The sequence below is a fragment of the Urocitellus parryii genome, chromosome 4, assembly GCF_045843805.1.
Source record: "Urocitellus parryii isolate mUroPar1 chromosome 4, mUroPar1.hap1, whole genome shotgun sequence".
In the NCBI taxonomy this organism is placed as follows: domain Eukaryota; kingdom Metazoa; phylum Chordata; class Mammalia; order Rodentia; family Sciuridae; genus Urocitellus; species Urocitellus parryii.
The window spans coordinates 62,924,487-62,949,532 of NC_135534.1; the positions used below are offsets into that span (position 1 = coordinate 62,924,487).

At 38.0% G+C, this 25,046-nt stretch overlaps 1 protein-coding gene across 3 annotated transcripts in view; it reads left to right on the plus strand.

Annotated features, from left to right (window-relative positions):
• Window positions 1-25,046, plus strand: part of Rnf121 (ring finger protein 121) — a 61,730-nt gene that overhangs the window by 30,159 nt on the left and 6,525 nt on the right. For 2 of the 3 annotated variants that reach the window (XM_026400974.2, XM_077796860.1), the window contains 3 exons: window positions 13,624-13,778; window positions 16,147-16,254; window positions 19,283-19,403. In XM_026400974.2, coding sequence (XP_026256759.1) covers window positions 13,624-13,778; window positions 16,147-16,254; window positions 19,283-19,403 — 384 coding nt within the window. The remainder of the gene's footprint in view (window positions 1-13,623; window positions 13,779-16,146; window positions 16,255-19,282; window positions 19,404-25,046) is intronic. The other variant, XM_026400976.2, reaches the window with a different exon arrangement.

Genomic DNA, 25,046 nt, shown 5'->3' on the forward strand with positions numbered 1-25,046 from the left:
CATCTGTACCTTCAGGTCACAATGTATGGAAGGCCTTCATGACATCAAGGCTCTTAGAACTAGGTGCCATCCAGTAGACTAAGCCATTGGGAGGGGCTTCTGTACCTTCAGGTCACAATGTATGGAATGGGCTTGACATCAAGGCTTTTAGAACTAGGTCTGTCTGGTAGAATAAGCCACTGCAGGTGGGTCTTCATGTCTGGACCCTGCTGTGCTTCATATTGACATCTGGGACAAGATCCTTGTTTCTTAATGTGTGATTATTGTGCCTACTCTATAAAATGGGTATTACCAAGACTTAATTAATCAAGTCTGGAAAAATAGGAAAACTCATAAATCAAGTATGGAGTGTGAACTCTTGGCATTTCTGTGCTTATATTTAGAAAATTTCTTAACTATATAGTGTTGGCTATTCTGCAGAGATTTTAAAAAACCTACACTGTAAAAAGTGAGGATACATATATGTAATACAGTGGTTTTTGTTAGTTACTTTTTTTTTTTTTTTTTTTGGTAAGCTGTGGAATCCTTTCCTTAAACAGCATCCTAAAGAAAAACCCACTGTGGAAATAGTTAAGAGATGAGTTTTGGGTAACCCTAATTCCATTCTGAATGTATGGGATTTCTTCTGCTTCCTCATTGGAATTTCTATAGGACTCATCAGGCTGCTAATAGAAAGCCACTGATTAGTTCCTTCTTAATAAGAAATATGACTGCAATTTAATGAGTCCTGTTGTACAAGGAATATGCATAGTCATATCATTTCTTAATGACCACACATTGTAAACACTGAACTTCATTGGTGAGAGGATATGCCAACACTATAGAATATCATTCACTGTGAAACTTAAACCCATATGTTTAGAAAATAAGAAAAGGAAATCTGTAATATCCTGCTTTATGCTACTATTATACAATGATTTATGTTGGTTTTGTTAAAACTTGTGTATAATGAATATTTTTATTGCTTTAATTAATACTAACTTTGGAAGAAGAAAAATTGCCCAAGTGGCCTGTGTACAATGCCATCTACTATCCTTTTTCAAGCTTATCAGAAGTTGGAGCTGTTTTTTCTTAGAGACAGTGAAAAATAAGGAAGTGCTACCATACCCGGTGGGTACCAATGCTTTTTGACTCACTGAGTATATTTCTTTATCATAGTTTTAAAAGCCAAGTAGTGTAGGGTGTGGTAGCCTGTAATCCCAGCAACTCAGGAGGCTAAGGTCGGAGGATTGCAAGTTTGAGGCCAGCCTTGGCAATTTAGTAAGATCCTGCCTCAAAAATTAACAAGAAAAAAAGGCAGGTTGGGTGGGGATACAGCTCAGTAGTAGAGCATCCCTTCTTAAATCCCCAGTACTGCCCCCCGCCCCTCCAAAAAAAGAATTACATAATTCTGCACGGTTTAAAAAGCAGAACACAAGGCTGGGCTTGTAGCTCAGTGGTAGAGCACTTGCCTAGGATGGGTGAAGCACTGGGTTCTATCCTTGGCACCACATTAAAATAAATAAATAAATAAAGGTTAAATTCTTTTTAAAAAAAAAAAATTTATTTTTTAGTTGTGGTTGAACACAATACCTTTATTTTATTTCTTATGTGGTCCTGAGGATCGAACCCAGGGCCTCGCACGTGCTAGGCAAGTGCTTTACTGCTGAGCCACAACCCCAGCCCAAAGGTTAAATTCTTAAAAACAAAAAAGGCAGAACACTTTTGCCCAACTCAGAATCTCTAGTTCTTCTATAACAACCACTTTCTATTTCTCTAGTTTCTTTTCTAATACTGACCTCTCTATTTTTTAATATATATAATTTTTTAGTTGTAGATGTACACAATATCTGTATTTTATTTGTTTTTATTTTTTTATGTGTTGCTGGGGATTGAACCCAGTGCCTCACGCATGCTAGGCAAGCGCTCTACCACTGAGCCACAACCCCAGCCCACTGACCTCTCTAAAGTAACATTGATATTGACATACATTTTTACCTTTATATTTTATGCTTTGGAAAGTAGGAAGTAGATACTCCTCACATACTTCCAATTTTTAGTTAAGTAAGTATTCACTGTGTATTATGACATGTAAATATTACTTATGGCTGATATCAGGTGTTATGTTTTGGTTACATTTCTTTTCTTAAGATTCTTTGGAATGGTTGACATAAAACTCTTGTTAGGGCTGGGGTTGTGGCTCAGTGGTAGCGCAGTTGCCTGGCATGTGTGGGGTACTGGATTCGATTCTCAGCACCACATACAAAAAAATAAAAAAATAAAGGTCCATCAACAACTTAAAAAAAAAACAAAACTCTTGTATATTAAGAATAAGCCTTTTGACATATGTTGCTAGTATCTTTCTCCAGTTTGTCATTTGATTTTTTTTAAAGTAGGATCAGTACTGAAATTTTTAAAAAAATCTTATTATTTTGATACGGTGGTTGAATCCACAGGCACTTAACCACTGAGCCACATCCCCAGCCCTTTTTATATTTTTTTAGAAAATAAATAAGTTGCTTAGAGCCTCACTAAGTTGCTGAGGTTGGCTTTGAACTTGCATTTCTCCTGCCTTAGCCTCCTGAGCTGCTGGGATTACAGGTATGTGCCCTGTGCTTGGCAGTCCTGAAATTTTTTAAACTAGATTTATGAGCTGTCTTGTGAACTGAAGACTTTATTCTTTACCATTCTAGTTGGATGGTTCATCTTACTATTCCTAACTTTCCTTGTTGGTTCATCTAAAGCTAATGTCCATAGCTACCAGTTTTGCAATTCCTAGAGACTCCTTACTCTCAGATCTGTTTTAAGTTAAAGGTGGGCTCTAAATGAGAAGCAGAACAGAAACATAGTTGGGACATGCCAGCTATGTAATTACATAAGCATAATTAATAACATCATCTAGCATTTATTGATTGCATTATAATTTAGAGATTTTGCTATGATGTAGATAATATTTTTTGTTATTGAGTAGATCAAGAAACTGAGGCACAAAGACTTAATTAAGCCTCACTCAACCAGTGATTAGCAGAGTCAGAAATCACACCCCTTCCATCTGACACCAGTGCTGTCCCCACTTTTTCATATGTCTATTTATTTGTTCAAGCAACAGATATTCTTTGATTCTTTATAGGCCCATACTGGGGCTATGCTCAGTTAATGTTGTTTCCTTTTTGAAGAAACTACTTTGAAAAACAGTTTAACGTCATCTAATAAAGCTTAATATTCCTATTCTGTATGGTCCAGTAGTTTAATTCCTAAGAATGTATATCAAGAGAAAATTTTGCACATATATCCTAGGAGCATGTACTAAAAATTTCAGAGTAGCACTGTTTAAATTACAGATAGTAAAAATTTGGAAATGACCCAGTATCCATATATAGGTAAATGGATAAGTTTGTTACATTATTTTCATATAGTGGAATATCATATAACATATAAAACTTATAAAAATGACATAATTAACTACAGCTATGAATAATGGTAAGCGTGAATTTTAGCATAATAAGATTGAGTGAAAGGACTGGAGATGTACTTCAGTGGTAGAATGCCTGCTGCTTAACATGAATAAAGCCCTGAGTTTAATCCCTAGCACCAAAACATAATTGAGTGAAATAAATAAGTCATGGAAGCTAAAAACAATGAAAACTAAATAGCATGTTTTAAAAATATGTACATGTACGATAAGACCATAGTTTAAAAAGCAAGGAAATGGTTAACTTAAGATTCAGTATACTCCTAGCTTCGTTTGAAAGGAAGATTAGATGATACAATGGAGAAGAGCACATAGATAGATATGAGGAATTTTAGATGTTTCACTTCTTATTTTGGCTAGTAGCTTCAGTATTTATCATATTAAAAGCAATTGACTTAAAAACGAAATAAATCTTTTCAAATGCTATAGCATTTCTGAACCTTGAAGATGCAAGAAGCCAGTAATAGATACATGAAGTATCTAAGATAATCAAACTGAGAAAACAGAAAGAAGAATGGGGCTGATGAGAGAAGGGGAAAACAGGGAACTATTGTTTAATGTTTCAGTGTTGCAAGATGAAAAAGTCTTAGAGATCTATTACAGGACAGTGTGTCTGTACTTAACACTACTAAACTGTATACTCAAAAATAATTTAAATGATCATTTTTTTACTTCAATTAGGAATAATTTTTTAAAATGAAAAAGTAATCCATGTAGGGACTAAGGATGAGCATATTAATTAACCAATTATTTGAATAATTCCTTTCCTTCTCCACCAGAAGTTAAAAAAAAAATAAGGCAAGGGAAAACAAAACAAACAAAAACCCTGCCAAGACAGAGACTTCCTTATCAGGTATTGATATATGCCATAAGAATAGGCAAATAGACCTTCAGACAGAATGAGGATCTCAGAGACATAACTTTGTGTAATGGGAACTTTTTTTTTGGTAGTGGGGATTGAACCCAGGGATGCTTAACCACTGAGCCACATTCCCAGCTCTTTTTAATATTTTATTTAGGATCAGGGTCTCGCTGATTTGATTAGGGCCTTGCTAAATTGCTGAGGCTGCTTTGAACTTGCTATTCTCCTGCCTCAGCCTCCCAAGCCACTGGGATTACAGGCATGTGCCACTGTGCCTGGCTGTAATGAGAACTTAATATACAATAAAGCATAACCACCTATCAATGAAGAAATTAGGTTGTGTTGTGAAAACAAACTCACCACAAGGAGTAAAATTAAAACTAGGTTTCTACATAGTACTGAGTACAAAGGGGATTTAAGATAATTTAGGGTTAGGGATTGTAGCTCATGCCTAGCATGTAGGAAGCCCTGGGTTTGATCCCCAGAACCTCAAAATTAAAAAGCGGTTTCAAAAGCAAAAACGTCTTCCTAAATATTTTTCGTTTTCTCTTCTGGGACAAAAATAGTCACAGGTGAATGTATGAATTCAAACATAAAGTGCATTCATTGATGTGCACAGGCAATAGTATAAAGCTGACTAAAAGTGTGTGTCTTGTGGTGTTGGGGATCCAATGCAAGGCTTTGCACATGTGTCACTCAGCTACAGCCCCAGTCAAGAAGCAAATTTTATTATATATATAATAGTCCAGGAGGGTACACTTTTTCTATAGAAATAGCAAATTGGGGCCAGGGGACAGCTTAATGGTAGAGTGCTTGCCTATCATTCATGTAGCTCTTGAGTTCAATCCCTAGCACCACATACACAAGAAGGAAAAGAAAAAAGTAAAGCTTATGAATTTAATAAAAAGAATTATAGGTAAGAAAGATTTGATAAATTTAAATACATTGAAATTAAGGATTTGAGGCTAGGGATGTAGCTCATTGGTAAAGCACTTTGTTGAGTGTGTGTGAGGCCCTTCTTGATTCAGTTTCCAGTGTTGCAAAACAATAAAATAAAAAGGATCTTTTTGCCTGAATATCCCTACAACTTCTCAGAATCCTAGACAGTGACTGAGAAAATGTACCATATAGGAAATGATGTCTAGTATTTTAAGAATTATACTGAATTCTTCAAAAATCTAATTCTGTGTTTTTAAAAAATTAAGGATTTTTGTTCCATAAAGTTTACCATATGCAAAGTTAACATAACCTAATGGAGAAGAGATTAGTAATGATTAATCTTGGCAGTAGAGTAATACCTAGACTATACAAAGGAACTCCTACGAATCAAGGAAAGATAGTAACTCCAACAGAAAATCTGGCAAAGGGTACAACAGAAAATGAGGAAATCCAAATGGCTATTAAGCCTGAGAAGAGATGCTTAAAGTCCTTAATAATTAGGAAATGTACATTAACATTAAAACAGCAATGAAGCTGGACATGGTGAAGCACCTCTCTAATTCCTTCTACTCAAGAGGCTGAAGCAGGAGGATCACAAAGTTCAAGGCCAGCCTGGGCATTTTTAGCAAGACCGTGTCTCAAAAAATAAAAACGCCTGGGATGTAGCTCAGTGGTGAATACTAGCCCAGCATGTGTAAGGTCCTGGGTTTGATTCCCCAGCACAATAAAAACAAACAGCAATGAGTTATTACTTTGCATCTATTAGACTGTCAGAAATTAAAAAAAAAAAAAAAGGCCTAGTGTTGGTTGGGATCAGAGGCAGTAGGAGCCTTTGTGTAAGCTTTTATGTATATAAGGACTAGTGCAGGCATTGTGGGATAGCAGCATGACATTGCTCAGGGAGACAAAATGTACATACACACCGTGATACATCATGAAGGGGACATTTGAGAAGGTCTTCATTTAAGTGTTACTTGTGGCAGTAACTCTCAGTCAGGAGTTGGAGATAATCTGGGTATTTCTGAGAGAATAAGTAGTTAAAATGTTATAAATGGGTTGGGTACACTGGTGTATGCCTGTAATCCCAGCAGCTTGGGAGGCTGAGGCAGGAAGATTGTGAGTTCAAAGCCAGCCTCAGCAATTTAGTGAGGTCCTGTCTCTAAATAAAATATAAAAAAGGGCTAAGGATGTGTGGCTCAGTGATAAATTGCCCCTGGGTTTAATCCCTGGTAACTCCCACCCAGCCCTGTTCCCAGCCCCCCCCCCAAAAAAAAAATGTTGGAAATGCATGTCATGAAACTGCGTTGCAGTTAAAAGCAACACATTAGGTGTACCTCTAGCAACTTGGCTGGAACCCTAAAAGTATAGTGCTATATGGAAAAAGAAAGAAACAAATATATAGTATAATGCCAATTGGGAAGTTAAAACACGAAGAAAGAAACAGTTTGTATGAATGGACACAAACAAAAATATGCATATTAAATACATTAGAATGTTCTTGGGATGAGGAATGAGAATAAAATATAATAAAAACAACTCCCCAGAGAACGTTGTATAAAAGGGAGGCAGTAGGGTTGTTGTTGAATAGCAGAAACATGAATTATTTGAGATTAGCCATGAGAACTTTCAAAGAAAACTTTCTTATGGCATGCCAAGAAATTAATTGATAAGGCTTGTGTTTCTCTCAAACTGAATAAATTTGTGTGTTCTTCACTAGTGCAGGTTAACAGCCCAGTCTCTTAGGGGGATACCCCTGACCACTGATTGGAAAAATACTAGGTCTGCTTTCCTAGAGGAGGGTTTCTCAACAGGGAGACTATTGACATTTGGGGCAAGATAATTCTTTGTTTTTTAAGGGAGGGCTGTCGGGTACATCATAGGCTGTTTAACAACCTCCTGGCATCTCACCACTAGATACTCTAGCACTCTTCCTCCAGTTATGACAAGCAAATATATCTCTAGACATCGCTGTCTGTTCCCTGATAAATAGCACTGTTCTAGATTCTAGGACCTATAGTAGCAGGGATGTTGTCAGTCCCCAGACTGATTCTAAACAGGGATGCCTGTCCACTGATTCTGTAACTTAGGAGTTCTCAGGAATGTCTACTTTCTGTAACTTGGGAGTTGAAGTCCAATCTTCACATTAAAGGAAGAAAAAAATTACTCTCAATTAATTGTTATTTGGAGCATGAATTCCTACTGTTTCCAGCAACAACAATAACACCTTAAATCACTTATAGTTTAAATCTGTTGATGATTTTAAAAAGTGCTTTTCTCTATGGAAAGGCTCTGTAAGGTAAGATAAACCATGACCCAGAATCCTGAAGTGAATTTGTGAGAGCACATGACCATTAAATTGGAGAACTGGACCTAAAACCAACATTTCTCAAAAGCTTCAGGAAATTGTTGGTTAATTCTGTTTTTATTTCTCCTGAGTTTCCTTTTTTTGGTACTGGGGATTGAACCCAGGGGCACTTAACCATTAAGCCACATCCCCAGCCCTTTTTTAAATATTTTATTTGGAGACAGGGTTTCCCTGAGTTGCTTAGAGCCTCAGTAAGTTGCTGAGGGTGGGTTTGAACTTACAGTCCTTCTGCCTCAGTCTCCCAAGCCACTGGGATTTATAGGCATGTATTCCTGTGCCCAACCTGAGTTTCCTTTTTTAATGACTTGCCTAAATTTTTTTCTTGACTGTCATGTACTTTCACAAACCCCCGTTTACTTATCTTGCTGCCTCCTTTCCAGGGTTTCCCCCACAAATGTAGTGAAGGATGGCAGGGAGGCAGCTGGAGAGACAGAAGGTCTGGATTGGAAGCCTAACTCAGGCCACACTTCTTTTTTGGCTTCCCTGTAGCTTAGTTTTCATCATCTATCCAGAGTGTAATATTACTTAATCCTCAACTCCCTCAGGGATATTTGGGGAAGGGATGAGTTTATGCCCGGAAAAGTATCAGTCCTATTTTTAAAAGATCTCCAAGGAGAAACTTTCATCATCTCTTCTGCCACCAAAAATAGTGTCTTTTCAGATCCCCTCCCCACCGCCCCGAACTGCTGCAAGTTCCCTCTTGGAATGGATGAGTGGCAAGATCTACCTGGAAATCTTTAAAGTACTAGATTTTTCTCAGACCAAGACTTTTAAACGGTTACTAGGATGCTGCTAGAGACTGCTTACTAAGATGATACAGGGTTGTAATCTACTTTCTATGAGAAAGAAAGAACTTTTATCCTCAGATATAGTAAAAAATTCTAGCTATGATATATGTCATCTTCCTCTAAGCCTTGCCTACCTCTTTAGGCTTATTTCTCACCTCTCGAAAAGACTGGTTGTTTTTCTCCAGCATACCATGTTTCTTCATCCTGGAACACTTATCACTATCCCTTTTGCATCTGGACCTTCTAGACCATCAAAACAGAGTTTGAAGGAGGCATCCTTTAGGAAGCTTTTCTTGGTTCCCCCACTTTGAATGAAGTACCTTTGTTAGTGTCTTATTCCATTATAGAACTTACATTGCTGAATTGTAGTTATTTGTTTCTCCTCAGCAGACTTAAGATCTTGGGGAGGTTTTAATTTTGAATTCTCCAGTCCTTAGCATAGTGTCCAGTAAGTGCTTGTTAAGTGGCTGCTTGACTGACTCTTGCCTGAGGATGAGACTTGGAAAAGAAGCCATTTTTCTAGGTATTAGAAGAGAAGTGCTAAGACTTAGCTAAGACTTAGTAAATTTACTCTATACTTCTCTGGACCCTGCGGGAGAAGGGACACAAAGGCAGATTTTTCAGGTCAGTATCAGGGAAGAATTATCTAGCACATATGTTAGCAATGGAATGGTCTGTCTTATGTGATAAGGATGACCATTTGCTAGGGGTGCAATTGGAGGAAATTGCCAACTATGTTTCTGCCTTGTAGAGTATTCCAGCAATGTGTGGAGACTTACTAGGTCATAGAAATTATATTGAATATGTCTGCTTTCTGGTCATGTACTGCTTTCCAGATATCTGAAGGCAATAGCTAGGCCTTTTCATAGTTGTCTCCAGGCCTAATGTCCCAGTACCTTCAGCTGTTTGTTGTGTGATTTTGTTTTCAGTTGTTTGTAATCCTGGCAGCTCTTTTATGGCTATGCTTATTTGTCAGTGTTCTTTGTACAATGTAGTCCAATGACCTGAACCTAGAGCCCCGAGAATGCTTGGACAAAGCTGAGAACAGTAATCTGCTTCCTCCTTTATTTTGGGTATTTTCTTAAGCAGCCTAAGTTGTCTTGGCTTTTTTGGCAGCAGCCCTATTGGCATATACTCTGTTGTCATTTGTGGGCAACTGAAACCACTAGATCTGTTTCATGTGAGCTGCTATTAAGTTACTCCTCACCTATCCTGTACTTGGCTGGGCAGTTAGGTTTCATTATGTGATTTCATCTTATTTGCTCCTGGAATGTTGTAGCTAGAGCATTAGAAATAAATTTTATTCATTTTTGGTCTTGTTTCTTTTATTTCTTTGTTTACACCCTCTCTCTTTGCCCTACACCCACCCTAAGCTTTATGCTGTCCAAATTTTGTTAAGCGTTTTTTTTTTTTTAAATCTTCATTTTATTTATTTATTTATTTATTTTTATATGCTGCTAAGGATTGAACCCAGGGCCTTGCAAATGTAGGCAAGCGCTCTACAGCTGAACCACAATCTCTGCCTGTAAGCAGGTTCTTCAGCCAAACTATTCATGAAAATACAGAGCAAAGCCATGGAACGCATTGGAAACATTTTCTCTAAGTGACCTCAGTCCATTTCTCAGCATTTTTCAAGCCGATTGTTCTGTTAACTGTCTCTTTCTTAATTCTATTACATGGACTTGTAGTTTTCATTTTATTCACAATATATTCCTTTTCAACCATGGTAGGTGATCCCTGCCTACAACATGGGGAGATGCAGAGGTGATGAGAATCCTGAAAGTTACAAGCCAAGAAAGACTTGGAAGGCAGCTGGTGCCTGGGAACTCATTTTATGAATTCTAGTTCCTCTAAGATTAAAGGGATCTGAAGATTGTCTTGTCTGTCTTCACATGGATTAGAAATAATTATGAGGTGTCAATTTCGTCTCTACCAATATACCTTCTGGTGATGACACCCTCTCAACTAAAACCAAAAGGTAAAACCAAAAGGCAGTTCCAACAAATATGGATGAGCTCTTACTGTTAGCATCCAATTTCATCTTCTATACTGTTGAGCCTTGTGGAGAGATAAGTGGGATGTTGATAATTTTTATCTTCTGTCAGAAAAGCTGGGATTGTCTCTCACTAAATGTTTGCTGAAGGAATCAGTGAATTGGTTTCAGGCTTGTCTTTAGTTTCAACTTCATATTTTCAGATTCAGAGAAAGTAGAAATAGCTTTTGTTTTCTCTATCCACCTGCCCAAATCCAAGCCTCCTTCAGAACCAACAGCACTCTGCCTCTTCCAGAAAATCTTCCCTGTAGTTCCTGCACATACTGCTGCATCTCTCCTTTGAACTCCCATGTCAGTATTTGATGCTTTGCTTCACTGCCTAATTTATGTATTTATGTCCCATCACCCATGTTCTTGGAAGAGATGTCAGGGTGAGGCTTGCCATTATTTTTGTATTTTCCGTAGTATTAGGTACAAGTGTTTAAAAGAACTATTAACCAAATGTGTCTGCATAAGCATTGCCACCAGGTGGCACCAGAGTCCCTGCCTTTGCCAAGCTAGCCATTAAAAATACCTTCCTTAATGAAGTTTCAACTTATTTACTAGACAAAATGCCAATAAGTATTATGTCTCCACTTTCCCAGGAAGTCTAAGATACAGGGCTGCTTAACAGGACTTTCAGATGTTAGAACTTGAAGGGGTTTGAGAATCAAGTCTTCCTTCAAAGGGAAAGGACCTCCTTGGGTTACCTTGATGAGTTGGAGGCAGAACAGAACTAGAATCCAGGTCTACTAGTTTCTACTAGGCCATCTGGCTTCAAAGGGCTTAATTCCATCTCTAAATTTCTCTTTCTCTCTCTCCCTGTCTCTTTGTCCTCCTCTCCTATTTTCTTTCTCTCTTTTTCATGATGTGATTTAAGTGACTTTTTCACCCTAAAATTTCAAGACTGATAGTTAAAAAATAAGATAAGATTTTTTATTCCTTTTATACTGATACCCAAACTTAACTCCTAATTATGTCTTTGTCCAACTCAGAATATAATCCAAGTTCTCTACCTCTCACTTCATCTAAAATGTACAGAGCTGCAGCTTGTACAGAGAAAATTATCGTGTCCTCAGATACCCCCTCAGAACGTGCTGTAGATAACATTGATGGGCAATGTGGAAGAGGCTATTAGAGCATGCTGGTTTTTATAAAAACTGGATGGAGACTAGAAGTCCTGTTCTTTCTTAAGACAAATGTGGCCAGACTGTGGGATTTAATTCTTCTCTAGTCTCTGGGCTTACTGTCTAGTTAACAACTGCATGAGTCTGTTTAAGCAAACAATGTGAAGAACAAAGAACCTCCTTCCATTCCCTTTTGGAAATATGATTCTGGTTGTTTGTCCCCTTGTTATCCATAGTTGATTGTTGTGATATATTTTCCTGGTTTCCTCCCAGTATCTCCTAGAAAAGCAGCTGGAGCTTGGTGCATCCACACTTTGTATATAAGACCAGAATATTCTAGAGTGTTTTATTTGGAAGAACAGTTGTGGGTTCCAATGCAGTAGAATTGTTATTGTGGCTTGCATGATTCACTGACCAGCAGTCAGCACTCTTTGACTCACAGAATGGGAAACTCTAAAGCAATGTGGTACTGCTCACCATTCTCTTCTCACCTTTTATCCCCTTTCTCTTTTTATCTGTAAAATAGCACTAAAAAACTCAGGCGTTTTCTTGCAGAGCAGTGAGTGAGGGAATGATAGCAACAGACAACCACTCACTCAAAAGAAGCTAGCTGTACACTGTACTCTCCAGTGTTAGCCACCAATCACACCTAGCTATTGAGTACTTAGAATGTATTATAAATATGAAATACACATCAGATTTAAAAGTACAAAAAAGTAAAATATTTCTTTGATAGTTTTAATATTTTGGGGCTATGGTATAGCTTAGTGGTAGAGCACAATGTTTAGTATGTTCAAGGCCCACGGTTCATTCCCCAACACCAAAAAAATAACTTTAAATATTTTGTTCATGTTGAAATTATGATATTTTGGACATATGGGTTAAATAAACTATATTAAAATTAATATCACCTGTTTTTCTAATGTAATTAGTAAAAAAAATTTAAATTATTTATGTGGCTTGTTGGATTTCACTGGTCTAGAAATCCCCAAGGACACATACTTTTTTAGTTTACTATGGAATATCAGAAAACTAGCTACTACTTTTCCTTTCTACAGCTCTCCTTTTTTAAATTAAAAAAAAAAATTAATGTCCTTGAATTTTATTTGGTGACTTCAGGAAGAAAACCTCCATTAGGTACTACCTTTTTTTTAAAAAAAAAATATCTACTGCTCATCTGAGAATAATGACATCCAGTTAAAGCAGGGTAGCTGAGGGAGGAAGTTATGAGGCATTGGAGAGCAAAAGATTGGTGATTACTCCAAACTTTTAGAATTAGAATTGTTCTATGTATTTGTAACTCTTGAGATAACAAGTATAAGTTACACATCTGAAGGAAGGTAAAAAGACACTCTTTAAAAAATACAAGTGTGTCTCCATCTTAGGAAATCTTACTCCAGCCTAGTCTTATTTTCCTTTTATTTATTTATCCAAATTTATTGAGGGCCTGTACTGTGTTAGTTTACTAGCTTAAAGGAAATGAATGATTATGGCCAAGTCATTGCCCTTACGCAACTTATATAGGTAGCAAATGAATTTTAAACCCCCCTTATTATCTGGATAAGCTCTGTAATGATGGTAGAAAAGAAAATACTTTTGGGGAACTAGAAATCATGGCTAATTCTCACTGGAAGGGAGACTGAAGGCTTCATGTATCTTGGTTGTGTTATTATCAGGCAGAAAGGAAGGTCGGACAACTTAAAGGCCTAGAGAGTGGTAAGAGATACCCTACCACTGGTATCTCCTCCATTCTGTCCTTACTGGATACATGGGGACTAACAAAGAAGTTGTTGCTCTTGCTGTCTCAGCCAGGCAAGAGATAGCAAGAGCTTAAGTGGAAAGGAAAGAATATATTCAAGATACAGTTGAATGAGGGATGAAAGGGAAGATGCAGTCATGGTTCCAGGTTTTTAACTTTGATCACTAGTGGGGTTGCCTTTATTCAAAACTGGAAATGTGGGATAGGATCAGGCTAAAATAGAAAACAAGCTATCTGCACTTGTAGGTAGAGCTGCAGAGGGAGCTGGCTAGAGCTGAAGTGCTTGTGTTTGTGTTTCAGATGGTGACCCTCTTTCAGATGTGGGTTGTTCCCCTCTATTTCACAGTGAAGCTGCACTGGTGGAGATTCCTAGTGATCTGGATCATCTTCTCTGCTGTCACAGCCTTCGTCACCTTCCGAGCCACACGGAAACCTCTAGTGCAGACAACTCCAAGGTGAGAGTTTAGGCAGTGGGGAAGAGCTTGGGCTTCCTGAAGCTAATGTGCTAGAATGCATGAGAGGAAGATGGGTTTAGACTGAAAAAACTGCAGTTTTTGTCTGCCAAAAGAATTTGGTGTGGGGCCCCCTCTAAAACAAGCTGATTGGGAGACCCACACCCCTATTCATAGATTTAAAAACCTCAGATATTGTAGCTTATTTTATGGTTATATCCAAGGTCTGTTTATATCAAGAGCAAATAGCGGGGCATGGTGGCACATGTCTGCAATCCCAGCTACTCGGGAGGTTGAGGCAAGATTGCAAGTTCAAGTCTAGCCTGGGCAACTTAGCAAGACTCTATCTCAAAAATTAAAAAAAAAATAAAAATAAAAAAAGAAAGAAAGAAAAGGAAAGGAAAGAAAGGGCTGGGGAGCTGGAGATGTAGCTCAGCGTCAGAGTACCATTGGGTTCAATTCTGAGTACCACAAAAAAGCAAGTCCTGGTGATCTTTGTGGTCTCATTTTAAATGTTATTTTCTGTGAACCCTTTTGCTCTCTAAATTAGATTTTCCATTTTATTCTCTCGTAAGGCCCTATAGTTTTCTTTCATAGAACTTATCACAATTTATAACAAAATATTTTTTTGAACGTCTATCTCCGCCACTGAACTGTTTGTATAAGATCAGGAACCATATCTGTTTTGTTGGTCACTGTATATCCAGACCTTGCCACAAGGGCTGGCACATAGAAGCCTACTTTATAAATTTTGGTTGAATGAATGAATCAGTAAATTTGCAATTTTCCAATAAACAGTAATTCTTTCTTGGATTACAAAGGGCTGTTGCCTATATACTTCTTTGTACTTTATACAATTGCATTTCTTGTTTAATCCTCCCAACCAGCTTGTGAGGTCATTTAACATTTACTTGACAGAAAAAGAGATTTTTCTCATTCATTCATTCAATAAGCACCTGCTATGTGCCAGGCCCTGTGCTGAGCGCTGGGGATACAGAGCTGGATAAGACATGGTCCCTGCCCTCAAGGAGTGCTCGGTTTATTGGAGGAGATGGATGAGAAAGCATCTGTTGCACTGCAGTTGGTAAGTGCTATGAGAGGTGTGCACAGGTCCAGGATAGCCTAACAGGGGAACTGGCCAGCATCAAAGTTGAGACCACCTGACTTAAAATGATTTCAAAGTTGCAAATTGCTCTTCTTTCTGTTCTTCTTTACTGCAAGCTTTTCTCTGGTCTTCAGAGTTTCAATGTACAAGGGAAAGTTGGTGATCCAGAAGTCCCTCTCTGGGCCATGATAAAGGGTACATGTCCTGGAGCCAGATGGCTAGAGTTGTAGCTCAGTGGTAGAGTGCTTGCCTAGCACGTGTGAGGCACTGGGTTCAATCCTCAGCACCACATTAAAAAAATAAATAAAAGCATCGTGTCCATATACAACTTAAAAAAAAATGTGATAACTGCTACCTCATATAGGGTGATATAAAGAAAAAGTGCAATAAAACAAAATGTTAAGAGCTACCAACTGACAAACAGCATTGACTTCTAAATGAAATAATTTTTAAAATGTGTCAATAGTATGGAAATATTTTATAATAACTAACACTTGATAGTGCTGTACAGTTTCAAAGCACTTTTATAAACATCCTCATTTATTCACTCAGTGTTTAATGAGCATATTGTACCAAGAAATGGGTTATGTTAATGAGGTGAGAAAGGTAATGTCGTTTTCCCATTTTACAAAGAAGTAAACTTGTCTCAAAGTGATTTGAGTTAACAAAGGTACTTAGCTAATTCCACCAGTGATTTCATCTTTCCTTGAATTCTCTTTCCTGACAAGAACAACTAGCCTTCCCCATCAATCTTTTGAGAGTTATTAGGTTTCACTTCCTCACCCAAGTAATCTAAATTTGAGATGACATAGCTGTTTTAGATCAGCTGTGCCCTTTCTTATGAGACTGAAACTTCTTTTTAGGAATCTCTTTCTTTTGCTTAGTCTTAGACCAGGAAAATATAAAGCAGTAGTTCCCTGAAGATGTTTTAGTAATTGAGGAAGTGAACACCCTTGAACAGTAACACAAATTGCTCAATAAGTCTTAAGAATAGACCTGATGTCCCTATTTATATGAAAATAAAGAATTCTGGGGGTTGGGGTTGTGGCTCAGTGGTAGAGCACTTGCTTAGCACATGCAAGGTCCTGGGTTGGATCCTCAACACCACAATAAATGAATGGAATGAATGAATGAATGAATGGTGTTCAACTACAATTAAAACATAAATATAAAAAAAAAAAGAATAAGAAATTCTGGTGGTCTAATAGATCTGGAGGCCGGTGTCTCTGCATCAGCTCTACTGAGTATTTTATTTCCTTTCTCCAGGTTGGTTTATAAATGGTTCCTGTTGATCTATAAAATCAGCTATGCCACTGGCATCATTGGCTACATGGCGGTCATGTTTACCCTCTTTGGTCTTAATTTATTATTCAAGTGAGTACCTTTTGCTTTTGGTCTTGCTGATGTTTAGGGAAGAGTGGCTAGTGAGATGTCCTTTCTTGCTGTAGTAAGTCTTAACAAAGGGAACATGACACCCAGGATAGGAGACGTGGGTACAGTGGGGAGAAAGGAGATGACAGGCCTTCTGTAATTTGTACTGGCAGAAAGCAAGGAATATTTGGATATATACAGACTCAGAGTCTCAAATCTTTGGTTATATTTTCCAAAAAATATGTATTTTAGTGGGAAATTATAACAAAAGTAAGTTTAATAATGATTATAACCAGTTGCCCATAATTCCTTAACAACAATTTTCCTTGTCCACATGCTAGTTACTGCAATATCCACTCTGCTTGAAATGCCTTATATTCAACTATACCAGGGACTGGCAGAATACATCCTTTGGACCAAATGAATCCACTTCTTGCTTTTATAAAGTAAAGTTTGATTGCAACATAGTCATGCTTCAATCATGCATAGTCCGTTTGCTTATCATCTATGGCTATTTTTGCCTAAAACATTGGAGTTGAATAGTTGTGACAGAGACCATATGGGCTGCAAAACCTAAAATGTTTATTGTCTGGCCTTAACAGAAAAGGTTTGCCAAACTTTGGGCTAAGCAGTTGAACTCATGTGACCACAGTTGGCCACACCTGGTGACAGGTCCACTTAGAATGATACAAAATAGGAAACCCAGCAAGGCAGTGTTTGCAGGAGTCTTCACAGTCGTCTGAGTGTTCAGGTATGGTGGAACCAGTTAATACTGATGGATGTGGGAACCATCTTGGTCTGTGAGCTGTATCCCCCTAGGAACACATCCAGTTTCCAGAATATCCCAGATGCAGTGTACCAATCACAGGTCGTGTTTAATATATAGGTGGCATTGCCTGTAACACATCTGACATTCCACCTTTGGAGGCAATTCTAGGAAATTAGCCTGTGGACGCTCAAGTCCTGTGCCATTATTGGACATTTAAGTTATTTTTAATTTTGTACTATCACACCATGGCTGTGTCACTTCCTAAGGTACATTTCTTGGCTGTGTCACTTCCTAAGGTACATTTCTAGGTATTGCTTTATTTTGTCCTAAGCTCTCTAAAAGCTCTCTATCAGTTTACAAGTCCTCCCACCCCTAATTGAGGCAGAAGCCAAGAATTTTGAGCTTGGAAATTGGCGGGTACAATGAGTTAATAGGTCAAACGAGGGTGGAAATATGGTTTCCTGGATGAAGTAATGGTGACTGGGCTATTTATCAAAGGGGGTCCTAAGCCTGGGATAGTACACTAAAGCTAAGGAAATTTAGGACTCAAATTTAGATTCATGGATGGAAAGGCAACTGACCCAGTATACTATAGGTGGGACTATCTTGAAACCAAAAGGAGTTTATTTTAGAATAAGTATAAATAAGTATTACTTTATGTAGTGAGAGGATACCCATGGAATCCTTTCTTCCAGGGATAATACAGGCTGAAAGAATAAACAGGCTCCAGAAAGGTTTAGAGGAATTCATCACTGTAGAGTCTAAAACATCTCATCAAAAGAAAACAAAGATATTTCCAGGTATCTTCCTAACCTGTGTGGTTAAAAAAACAAGTCAAGATTCAGATAGTTGGATGCAGTGGTGCATGCCTGTAATCCCATCTATGTGGGAGGCTGAGGTAGAGGATTACAAGTTCAAGGCCATCCTAGGCAACTTAGTGAGACCCTATTCAAAAAAACAAAATGAAGTAAACAAATTTAAAAAGATTCTGAATTTTGTTTGAATGGTATTTTTTCTTTTTCCCTTTTTAGTGAGAATTGGACCCAGGGGTGCTTAACCACTGAACCATATTCACAGCCCTTTTTTATTTTTTATTTAGGGACAGGGTCTCACTAAGTTGCAAAGGGCCTCACAAAGTTGCTGAGGCTGGCTTTGAACTAATAATTCTCTTGCTTCAGCCTCCTGAACCACTGGGATTACAGAAGTGTGCTATGGCACGTGGCTGAAAGGTATTTTTTCTATGGTTGGTTTCTTTTTACTTGCTTAATCTGTACAAGGAGGAGAACAGAATTGAAAATCTTGACCATTTTTATACGGCTGATTATGTTAATTGGTGTAAAAACCATGAGTCTAGTTAGTGAGTTATAAGTTTGATGAACAAATTCAACTTTCTATGATGAATATAATTTACAACTTTAAGTGAGCACATGTAGTTTTTTGTACAAATATTTTAAGGTAGTTTTCTATAATATTTATAGACTCAGGTTTCAAACTTTTGGTCTTTGGAATTATTAAAAAAAATAAACTTCCTAATATTATAAAGATCTTTATTCTTAGTAAATAGAATTGGACCAAAATTTAACTTTCATGGCATTTTGCAGAATATGGTTAGATGCAAATTAAATTTTTCTGGTAGCTAGTGTGTAAACATTTAATTTCTTTGGGATAATATGCAAAAATCTAGAATATTATGTAAATACTCATAATATACCAAGACAGGAAACATTTATCTTCTATTACCCTGTCTTCCTGGGGATCTCAGGCACATCTCAGGAGGGAGGTGGGGCGTAGTTTGTACCCAGTTGCCATCAGTTGGAAACAGTCTCAGAAGGATATTTGGCTACCATTTTGAGTTTCTGCTCTTACAGAAACACTAAATCCAGGCATATTGTGCCCTTCTTTTGGAGGGCTCAGCCATTTCAACTTGGGCAACTGGCTCAAGATGAAGCAACTCAGTGAGTTGCCAACTTCTACATTGAAATTCCAACATTTGGTGTCCAGTAGTTGCCAACAGTAGAGTCCCCAACACATAGGCAGCTAGGGCATACTCTGGCTTGGTCTTTGTAGCTGACAGTGCTAATTAACTTCTTTAAAAGATGTCAGTGGGTCATATTAAAAATAGATAGCAAACAGAATTTGATCATAATTTGCCAACACTTGGCTCTAGCTTTTGAGTGATCCTGCCTTGTGTGTCCCAAAGTAGTAATCCAGAGCAGTTGTGTCTCAGGACAGGCTTTATTGACTGTGTTGCTTTCCTTTCAGGATTAAACCAGAAGATGCCATGGACTTTGGCATTTCTCTCCTCTTCTATGGTCTCTACTATGGAGTTCTTGAGCGGGATTTTGCAGAAATGTGTGCAGACTACATGGCGTCTACTATAGGGGTGAGTTTACCTGTGCTTTTAATACTGCCTCCTATCACCTCCAAATTGTTCTGGCTGGCATCTCTTGCTTGATGAAAAGAGAAAAGCACTAAGGGATAAGATAAGCCATATGAAATTCTTCAAGACATGGGTAGAATGCTTGGAAATTCCTTCCTTAAAGTTTGGGAAGCCAGATGTCAGATATCCTGTAATTTTTAACTTTAGGATCATTAACATCCTAGTAGGGGGTTAATAGTCATGGAACAAAGACCTTTTTTTGGCAGTACTGGAAACATACTTTTTTAATGCCTCTGTCTACGTGGACACTGTGCTGTGTGCTAAAATTACAAAGGTGTAAAAAAATAAATGTCCTTATGCAAATAAAGTTTAGTATCTAGTGGGAAAGATGGGTATTAAAGTAACACAAAAATAAGCATAAAATCACAACTTTAATTAAAAAATCATGAAGGAAAGTTTCATGATACTGTTAACAAATATAATAGTGACACACATTTGACCTATTCCTAGGGCTCAAAGATAACCTCCCTAAAGAAGTGACTGTTGAGCTGACTTGAACAATAAGTAGGAGTTAAGTAGATGAAATGTGTCTCATGTAGAGAAATTAGTATGTGTATGAGTATTGTTTGGGGAGCAAGGGTCAACATTTTTGAGGAACTAAGGCTAAAGTGGTTGTACAGCTGAGAATATGGTGGAAGTGTCTGGAGAAATAGTGGCTGGGCAAGAAAAAAAACCCGTTGGCTAAATTAAAAGATTTTAATTATTGTACTAAAGATACTGGGAGGCTGAGATGAATGACCTTATCAGCCTTGCATTAAACAAAGATTAACTGGCTGCTGGGTAGAAAACATAATTAGGGATGGGTGTATATGTTCGACTGGACCACTTGAAAAGACCCTGGCTGTTATTTGGGCAAGACAAAGGTGACTCTGATTATGGTGGAGACAGTGAAAAGGGAGAGAAGTATTTTGAAGGTAAGTTTGATAAGGTTTGGATATAGTTTGACTCTGGAGATTGAAGGAAAAAATACAAAATGTTGGTATCAGAGTTGGTGCTTGTGACCGGGCAGTGTTTGGATGGTATTGCTTTTTGCAGAGTAGGAAATACTGAAGGAGGACTAGGTGCTGACCATGGAGAGATACTTCAAGCTTAAAATATGGGTGAAGTAACAGTCAATCTGAGAGACCCAAGTGCACATCCTTAGTTTTTTTTTTTTTACCAAAATGGAAATATATTTTTGTTGGTTTTTATTTATAAAAATGATGTGTTCTCTTTATAATTATTTAAATAGCATAGAAGTGCTCCCCATCTTAGTTTCATCCCCTCACACCCCAGCCAAATAAACCCATTCCAAGAATGAATATTTCCATTATTTTTCTGGTAACTAAGTACAATTTTAGGCCAAAAGTTTGTCAGTATGATGGGGCTAATTTCATTTTTCTTAAACTGGATCAAATTGAAAGCAGTGTGTATTGGATCATTTTTTAGTCAGCTGCTCTAGTCTGAATATGGTTTGAGTGTGTTCCCCAAGGATTTATGTGTAGGCAGCTTGGTACTCGGTATGATGGGGCTGAGCTTATAGGACCTTTAAGAAGTGGGGCCTAGTAGGAGGTCATTAGGTCATTGGGTATGCCCTTGGCAGGGATTGAAGTAGTTCTTGAGAGATTCTGAGTTAGTCTTGGGAGACCAAGTCATTGTTAAGACTGAAATCAACCCCTGAATTGTTCTCTAGTTTCCTATCTGGATGTGATCTCTATTCACATGGTCTCCATAATAGATTTTGTAGGTTATTTGTAGTAAAATATATATAATATAAAATTTACCATCATAACCATTTTTAAGTGTAGAATTCAGTGACATTAGGTACATTTATATTGATTTATATTATTATTCTGCACCCATCACTGCCATCCATCTCCAGAACTTTTTTTTCCCCCCTAGTACTAGGGATCAAACCCAGGGGCACTCTACCACTGAGCCACATACCCAGTCTTTTTTTTTTTTTTTTTTTTTTTTTGAGACAGGATATCAGTATATTGCCTGGACTGGCTTGAATTTGTAATACTCCTGCTTCAGCCTCTGGAGTAGCTGTGGTTGCAGGTGTGCCCCGCTTGCCCAACCTGCAGAACTTTTTTCATCTTCAAAAACTGAAAGTTTTTATCTATCAAACACTAATTCCCCTACCCTTTGCCCTTGGCATAACCATTCTGCTTTCTGTGTCTATGAATCTGACTTCTCTAGGCACCTCACTTGACATAATATCTTCGGGGTACTTCCATGTTGTAGCATGTGTTAGAATTTCCTTCCTTTTTATGGTTGAATTTATTTATATGCGATGCTGAGAATCAAACCCAGTGCCTCACATATGCTAGGCAAGAGATCTACCACTGAGCCGCAACCCCGGCCCTAAAAATATTCCTTGGTATATTCATAATCACATTTTCAGTCCTAATAATTTTGTATAGGCTTTTGCACATTTTGAGATCACATCTCCTGTGCCAGAGTCATAGTTGATTTTTTTAGGTGTTTCCCCAACCAGTCCTCAAGATCACATTAAGAACTAGATGATTTGTCTCTTGATCTGCAGCACATCTGTCTCTGAGAATGGTTTGATCTGAAGAGATCCTTTATTTATTAATTTCAGTGTTCCTACAAATGAAACCCTGAGTTTTTTCAATTGTGTTCATAAACATTCTCAATTCCTTCTTATTCTACATTACCCTATTTAGTGTAGAACAGCTCTTCATTTTGCCTCACATGGAGAAGTCTGTAATGTGAATTAAAGTAACTCTTCTTAAATTGAATCAGGGGACTTTGGATGGAATCTGTTCTTTCCCTCTGGTCACTGAGATCATAAGCTTGTGACAGCTAGTCAGTACCATTTCCATTTACAACAAAGGTCATGCTGTGGTGGAGGGTAAAAGATTGTGAAATAAGCCTGTTTCTGGGACTTCTTCCTCTGAAAGAGTTATTGGGAAGGCAAGGGAGACACGTATTTTGTGTTGCATTGGTCCATATGTCCTCCCTCACACTTTGTTCTGAGCCAGTTGCTGTGCCCCCGATTTACCTCCTGGGAACTTAGAGGACCCATATTATATCAAAACAGGAGTAGCTGCCTACTCACCATCTCTACTTAAAGTGGTGGAAAGAACTAGGGGTTTGGAGTCAGCACCCCCAGTTTTAAATTCTAATCTAATTAGTTATATACACTTGAGCAAGTTTCTTTACCTCTCTAATCTCTACCAACTTTTCCTATTAACCCTTTAAACAGTCTTTTAATTAAAAAAATCCTTGACCCACTTTCTCCTTTTTCTACTAACTTATTTCCTGTCATTCACAGCTAAACATAGAGAAAGTTCTTGTCTTAGCCAGGCATGGCAGCACATACCTGTAATCCCAATGATTTGGGAGGATTGTCCATTTGAGGCCTTCCTGGAACTAAGAGATCTTGTCTCAAAATGAAAAAAAGAAAAAGGGCTATGGGAGGTAGCTCAGTCGGGGAGAGTCTGTGGGTTCAATCCCCAGGTCTGGGAAAGAAAAAAATTAAGAAGTTCCTGTCTCTGTTTGATCACCTTTCATTCATCTGTAGCCCATTCTAATGTGGCCTTTGTTCATAACCTGCTTCTGAAAGAGCTTTTATTCGGGTCACTAATGACTGTGCCACTAATCCTGGTGGACTTCTCAGTTAACAGTATAGTTGACTCAACTAACTATTCCCTTCTTAAGAGTCTTTCCCCCTTGGCTTTGGTAACTTTATTCTGTCTTGGTTTTCTTTTCCTCTGATATTTCTCATTTTCCTTTGCCAATTTTTCCTTCACTTCAGTATTCCTCTGAGCTCAAACCTGAACCATCTTTTTTTTTTTATTTGTTCTTTCTCATTATACATGACAGTAAAATGTATTTTAACGTATTATACATACCTGGAGTATAACTTTCCATTCTTGTGGTTGGACATGATGTGGAGTTACACTGGTTGTGTATTCTTATATGAACATAGGAAAGTTATGTCCAATTCATTCTACTGTCTTTCCTGTTCCCATCCCCCCATCCCTTCCCTTCATTCCCCTTTGTCTAAGCCAGTGAACTTCTGTTCTTCCCACCTCACTTATTGTGAGATAGCATCTGCATATCAGAGAGAACATTCAACCTTTGGTTTTGGGGGACTGGATTATTTCACTTAACATGATAGTCTGAGCCATCTTCTTTACCATTTGCCTAGGTATTTCCTTTTCTCTTTCCATTGTTGTCACATTACTATTCAGCTATTTGGCATCTCAGTTTTCACTGCCACCTAGTTAGCCTAAGCTATCACCTTGGCACAGGTGCCATCAATCTGTTGCTTTTAAAGAATTGTAGTAGTCTCTTAGCTGGTCTCTCTGAATTCATGTTTATTTTATCTCTAACCCGGTCTTCCAGGAAGTCAGATTGATAGGTTAAAAATTTGAGTCTAATCATGGTGTAACCCTTTAATGTTTATAACTTGTTCTTATTTTATATGGTTTATATTTATTTTTTAAATGTCAATCTCCCCAAACTGTCTGTTCCATGAAAACTGACTCTAGGTCTATGTTTTTCCAGCATTATATTCCAAGAACCTAGTCCTGTGGCTGTTACTTAGTAGGTATCCATTATATTTTAATGAAAGAAAGAAGGAGTTTGGGCATCTTATTCAGGGTTACCAAGATAGTGACAGGTGATTGAAATTAGGTCTGTCTAATATTGCTGCATTACATATACCCCTGAGCACTGAAGGATCAGACAGACTTTTGAGTTAAACTAAAATCTGCCTCCCTCCTTGTACTTGCCCAACTTGACATCAGTGCCTTCTGATCCGAATTTATCCTATGTAGTTTTTTTGACAATGGGATTGCTGGTCTGGCTTGACAGGCATAGCTGATAACTTTGTTAAAATGGTTGGAAGGATTTTACCCTGTGTTCCTGTTGCCATGTTGGCCCCTTGTGGAGTAACTCTGGGAACCAGTGTCCTAACAGACATTTCTCTGTACTTCCCTTCTACTGTCAGTGCCTTATCCAAGTTCCCTTTGCTCTTGCGTTTTTTTGTCCCAGTATTCCAGAGGTAGAACTCTGGCATGAACTGAGGGGAAACTCTTCCTCAGAACTCCAGTCCACCTCCTCGGGTGGGATGTACCTAATTCTTTTACTCCCAGAGGCCATGGGCCAGAGTTAGTTGGCCCTCTTCCTTTGCTACACATGATTTATAGGGACTCAGTGCTAGGACTGGACCCAGACACTTTGGTCTGTCCTATTTCTGCTCAGTTGATGTATGTAGGAATTCTAAGCCAGATTACATCCCAGAAAAGGCTTTTCTTTAACGTTCTTTTGACTCCATGTATCATTTGTTAATTTCTTTATTCAGGAAGCAAGTAAACACACAAATGCATGCAGACATTTTGTGGAGCACCTCTTATATTCTGATACCAGGACAGATTTTTCCTGAGAAAGTCCCACCTTCCATTCTTAGTTGATGCTAGTGTGTCTTTCCTGAAGAATAAATCAGCTATCACGAACTGCCCATAAGGCCCTGGAGAGGGTCGAAAGCCCTTTCAACTTTGGAGAAATGGATCTCAGAGGTGCCCTGCAATGTTAACATTACAAGAGTTTAGCTTTTGAGAGTTGCATAGATTG